At 44.8% G+C, this 6000-nt stretch overlaps 1 protein-coding gene across 1 annotated transcript in view; it reads left to right on the top strand.

The window, feature by feature from the left end:
- Positions 1-6000, top strand: part of PITPNC1 (phosphatidylinositol transfer protein cytoplasmic 1) — a 251646-nt gene that overhangs the window by 121774 nt on the left and 123872 nt on the right. The window contains exon 2 of the mRNA XM_077780444.1: positions 853-1001. Coding sequence (XP_077636570.1) covers positions 853-1001 — 149 coding nt within the window. The remainder of the gene's footprint in view (positions 1-852; positions 1002-6000) is intronic.

Genomic DNA, 6000 nt, shown 5'->3' with positions numbered 1-6000 from the left:
CGTCAAATTCGTTTTGCCACTTTGAAAGTACACAGGGGGAAGAAATACTTGTTGGCCCTGGGGTTTTCAGAGAGATGGGAAGGAGAGTGGAACAGTTCAAAAATGCAGACAGGGCAGAGAATGTTTCCATTGTGTGTGGCACCTTATTATCAATTCCCTGTAAGTGCACGTGGCTTCTGGGAACCTCAGGCTGGAAGGCTGGTCCATACTGTGGGTGGAATTGGATAAAAAGGAGTTAAAGACACTGTAGACTTTTCCTCAATGGGGCTCAGTCTGTAGAATACAGGTTCCAGAACATTCATGGTAGGATCGGTCATCTGGAGTTTGCTAAAGCTTTGAGGAGATTCTAACGACCACCCACTCTTGAGAACTGCTGATCTAGGGGACAGAGAACTCCAGGAGAGTTTGATAGAGATGATGGAGGAGATAGGTGACATCTAGTCCACTTGTGCCCAGCAATGCAGTTAATTAGGCAGAGAAGGGACAGAAATAACACACCCTGGCCTGTTTGTTGCCAAACAAAATCGGACTTGAGCACCATTTAACCCCGTAGGGCCACAGTGGAGTGGGAGACTCCAGCGCTCTGGCCCCCCCTTAGTCTGCCAGCCACCCCGCAAGCATCACCAGGGTGATGTAGAACATTCACAGGGACACGGCGTATCTACAGTCTCCTCTCAGCTGGTTCTCCTCTCTCCGGAGGAAAAACAACACCAGGCCCGTGTGTCTGCCTTTTTTGGCAGAAGTGCGGACCATAGTTGCTTGCCATGCCGTGGAGGGTGGGGGTGGGGGGTGGGGTTGGTGGTTTTCGATGGCAGGCAGTGGGGCTGACGTCTGTCACTGTGTGTTTTGTAGTACAGAATTGGACAGCTGTACATGATCAGCAAGCACAGCCACGAGCAGAGTGACCGAGGGGAAGGGGTGGAGGTCGTCCAGAACGAGCCCTTTGAGGATCCTCACCATGGCAACGGGCAGTTCACCGAGAAGCGGGTGTATCTCAACAGGTAAGTCATAGCAGCGGCCATCCACCTGCGGGCTGTCCCACCCCACCCCGCGGCTGAGCTGGAGGCGGTGTGTGGGATGAAAAGGTGATCCGGAAAGTCATTACCTTTGCCAGCTCCATCCACCAGTCTCATCGCTTCCCCAAAACGGAATGCCCTGCCTTGGGCAAAAGTCCTCAACTGCGTTTTCATGAGGAGGGACTTTCCTCTTACATATCCCACCCCCTGGATGACATGTTAAGATGAAATCTGGTTTAAAGTATGACAGGGCTTTGTCTTCTCCCTCTGGTTTCACGCTAGCCATGGGAAAGAGGTGGCTTTGCCTGAAGGTTGTAGAGAAGTACCCAAGATTGCAGTGTGCCCTTGCTTGGGGTCTTGACTTGGTAAGCCTTCACATTCCTGCCAGGTGACCACTTGGTGTTCACAAAGGGAACTGACAGTGACGGTTGTCACAGCTCCTTTGGAAGAGTAAATAAGCAAGGATTATAAACCAGCACTCACCGGGGCAGCCATTGCCCCTTTGCAAAGTGCCTTCTTTGATCTCTTGCTATTTTCTTACCATTAATGGCATAGTTGAGTATTGGGGCTCGTCTGATGTCCTCCCCACCCTATACCCCCTTCCAGTCTGTTTTCTTCCATTTTTTCTCTTCCAGCTCAGGACATTTGTATACTCACTGGAAATATATTTTATTGAAATTAACTGTCTGTTCCAGTGAACCAATGGATAACTGGGTTGGTCTTTACTACCATTTCTGTGCATTCTCTTTACCCCAACCTGCAGCTCCTCCGATTGGCCGGTACGTGATTATTCAGAAAGCATTTCTCACATATAACTGGACAGCGCCCCAGTTTATTCACTGATACTTGTGAATGTTTATCCATTCTTTGTGCCTTGACCACGAGACATTTCTGAGGGGAGCCACATAGGGATTCTGCCCATATGCTCACATGGCTCCACCTTCCAGCAGGCTCAAGTAGACTGTTCCTTCTCGATGGGTGCATTTGGCTCCTGTCACAATGGTGTATGGAAATCTCTCAGGCCAGTATCCTGACAGTGAAGGCCAACGGCTGATTAAACTGACACATTTTAATCTACCGAGGGACGCAGTATCAGGGAATTCCTGAGTCACGATGCAATGCAAATGAGATCGATCTTATTCATCTATTAGGAGCTGTGAATTTGCAGAATTTGGAACCAGTTCAAGCTCCAGCCAGCTGCTGGTTTGCAAGGGTAGCTGAGCTCTGGGACCGGCCTGGGGATGACTTCCTTACAGAGACTGGTTTCTCAGTACCTGCTTTGGCATTCTTAGTGTGGAGCATGAAAATCAAACACAGGAGTCACCTGTGTAGAGCAAAGAGCAGTGAGGGTGATGTGAGAGAATAGAGACAGACCTATGGAAAATTCTGTTTCTTGGCAGACAATTGCCTTTTCCTAAATTATTGCTTAGGAAATGTTCCCTACGTACCAAATTAAAAACAAATTAGAAAACTTCGTATCTGGGGCGCCTGGGTGGCTCAGCTGGTTGAGCATCCAACTGTTGATTGCAGCTCAGGTTATGATCTCACAGTTTCTGTTATCGAGCCCCAGCTACGTTAGGCTCTTGCTAATAGCAATGAATTCTCTCCCTCTCTCTCTGGCCCTCCTCTGCTTTCTCTCTCTCTCTCTCTCATAGCACTGGATTCTCTCTCCCTCTATCTCTGGCCCACCTCAACCCTCTCTCTCTCTCAAAATAAATAAACAAAAACTTAAAAAGAAAAAAAAAAACTTCGATCTTTTCCTGAAACAGCACGAAGTGTCCAGATGTCTCTGTCATGGCTATTTTCTCTAGCAGAATATATGATGTTTATTTTAAAGGAGAATAATAAACATTAGTAAGAGGGAAATTTGTTATAAATAGAATATCTGGACTTCCAGTAATAGAAACTAAAAAGATTAATGTGGACCCTCCCCCTCCCCCAACCTCCTATGACAAACACAGGATGAAATATAACAATATAAAGCTGAGCTCAAAACAAAGAACGGGAAATCCTCAGGTACCAGAAACAAAGAGGAAACGCAAACCAGAGTGGGGAGCTGACGAGCTATTGCCCCAGAAACTGGGATATGTCAGAACTGGCACAAGGGGGATGTTATGCCCATAAGGGGACAGGAAATGTGGGTTTGGGCCCCTACACATGGGGAGTCGGAGCTGAGAGTCGTGCACAAAAATTGTTGCTGACAATTGAGTCCTCAGAGAAGTTGCCACTCAGAGGCACACATGGGCAGAACTGCTAAAGGTGGTATTTAAAGTAGAAAGAAATTGAGCCCAAGAAGGAGGAGGGGAAGATCCAAAAGTAATAAACCAAGGAATTGGTGAACATCTGGGCAAGTCTGAATGAGTATAGGATGTTTTAAAGATACTGCCAATGGGTCTATATTCTTGGAATTTAAATAATGGACAGTAATAGCAGAAGATGAGAGGGTAGTAGTTATAGTAAAAAAAAAAATCACTGTACATCGCTAATATTGTTTAAGAGGAGGAGAGAAATGTTAATTGATTTAAAAACTTAAAAGGCATGTGTGCATATTAAAAGATGGAAAGATAACCTCTAAAGAAATGGTAAAATAGTATAAAACTTCCAAGAGAAAATGCGATCAATCCAATAGAAAGCAGAGTAAGAACAGAGAGAATCCTACAAAAAGCATGGGAAACAGAAAACATAAATTTGGGGGGGGGGGGCGCCTGGGTGGCTCAGCTGATTAAGCATCAGACTCTTGATACCCACTCACAGTTCACGGGATTGAGCCCCGTGTCCAGCTCTTCACTGACACCGTGGAGCCTGCTTAGGATTCTTTCTTTCCCTCTCTCTCTGCCCTTCCTTTGGACTCACTCTTGCTCACTCTCTTTCTCTCAAAATAAAGAAATAAAATTGAAAAAAAAAACCCATAACTTTTGATGGTAAGATAAAGTATATCAGTGGTCACCATGAAGGTATGTGAATTAAATTCTACGCCTGAACCAGCTCAGCAAACATAGGACCACACCGCCAAAATCACAGGTAGTCTCAAGTTATAATTGGAGATTTTAACATGCCTGTTTAATAAATGGATAGAGCAAATAGCCAAATTAATCTAGCAAACGTAGAGCAGATGTAAACAGTAGAATTAGAACTTTGATGTAGTGGACATTAATAGACCCTAGTACCAACATGATTTTCTTTTTATTTTTCTTCTTCTTTTTTTAATGTTTATTTATTTTTGAGAGAGAGAGAGCAAGCAGGAAAAAAGCAGGGGAGGGGGCGGTATGGAGAATACCAAGCAGGTTCCGCCCTGTCAGCACAGAGCCCGACACGGGGCTCGAACTCACGAACCATGAGATCATGACCTGAGCTGAAGTTGGACGCTCAACCAGCTGAGCCACCCAGGCGCCCCACCAACATACTTTTCATAAACACATGAAAATGTACAAAAAACTGACTATACACTAGGCCAGAAATCAGTCTCAACAACTACCAGAAAATCAGTTTCATGTAGATCCTGTCTGCTGGTTCCAAAGCATTACAATAAGAAACTGACAAGTCAACTTCCTCATCATTCAGAAATATAAAAAATTTTAAATAAATCATGAGATAAAAATGTCCATACTCACTTTCCCAGCCACCTTGGCAGCTAGGGATGGCCATGTGACCTATTTCTGGCCAATGAGATGTAAGATTTCCCTCCCTGATGAAAAGAGATGGGTACCCAGGTGGCTCAGGGTAGAGCATGTGACTCTTGATCTCTGGGTTGTGAGTTCAAGCCCCACGCTGAGTGTAGAGATTACTTAAAAATAAAAATCTTAAAAAAGAGAGAGAGAGAAAGATGTCCAAAGGCATAATCTTGCTCTAAGAAAGGGGAAATGAATGGAGATTGTTAAGAAGGTATCTGAGAGTTGTCTACCACATAGACCTTGACAATAAAACTGAACAGTGGTGCAAAAAGGAAACTTCTAGACCAATCTCTGTTAAGAACAGATGTGAAAAGCTCATATAAAGGATTAGCAGATCAAATACTTCAGAGAATAATAATAATAATAAATCATGACTCGACCAGACTGTTAACATCAATAAGAGAATTCAGCAAGATTGCTGAGGATAAAATTCATGTACATCAGCATTATTATACAGCAGGGACAATAAGTGGAAAATGTAATTTAAAAAAAAATTCCATTAGAGGGATGCCTGGATAGCTCAGTCTGTTGAGCCTCCAACTCTTGATTTTGGCTCAGGTCATGATCCCAGGGTAATGGGATTGAGACCCACATTGGGCTTGGCACTGAGCATGGAGTCTGATTGGGATCTTCTCTCTCTCTCCCTGTCCCCTCTACCCTGCTCTCTCTCTCTCTCTCTCTCTCTCGCTCTCTCTCTCGCTCTCGCTCTCGCTCTCTCTTTAAAAAAAAAAAAATCCATTATAATACAAAAAGGATAGGCAAAGAAATTTAAAGGAACCCTGTAGTCAGTCTACAAGATACACAACATCTTTTTGGAGAAAAAATACAAAACAGCAGTGGAGGACATTTTTATCTTTCTTTAGTAGGCTTCATACCCACGTGTGGCTCGAAGTCACAATCCTGTGACCAAGTGTCGCATGCTCCACTGACTGACCCAGCCACGCATCCCAGTGGAGGACATTTTTAAAAACCCTAGGCAGGGACACCTGGCTGGCTCAGTCAGTGGACCATGTGACTCTTGTCCCGGTCATGAGTTCAAGCCCCTCACTGGGTATAAAGCTTACAAAACAAAAACAAGGGGTGCCTCGGTGGTTCAGCCGGTTAAACGTCCGACTTTGGCTCAGGTCATGATCTCACAGTTCGTGGGTTCGAGCCCTACATCGGGCTCTGTGCTGACAGCTAGATCAGAGCTTGGAGACTGTCTTCAGATTCTGTGTCTCCCTCTCTCTCTGACCCTCCCCTGCTCATGCTGTCTCTTATCTCTCTCTCAGAAATAAATAAAACATTAAAAAAACAAAAACAAAAACACCACC

The sequence above is a fragment of the Crocuta crocuta genome, unplaced genomic scaffold (assembly GCF_008692635.1).
Source record: "Crocuta crocuta isolate KB4526 unplaced genomic scaffold, BGI_CrCroc_1.0 scaffold288, whole genome shotgun sequence".
Taxonomy (NCBI): domain Eukaryota; kingdom Metazoa; phylum Chordata; class Mammalia; order Carnivora; family Hyaenidae; genus Crocuta; species Crocuta crocuta.
The sequence above is the reverse complement of the archived record's forward strand: the minus strand, read 5'-3'. Positions and strand labels throughout refer to the sequence as shown.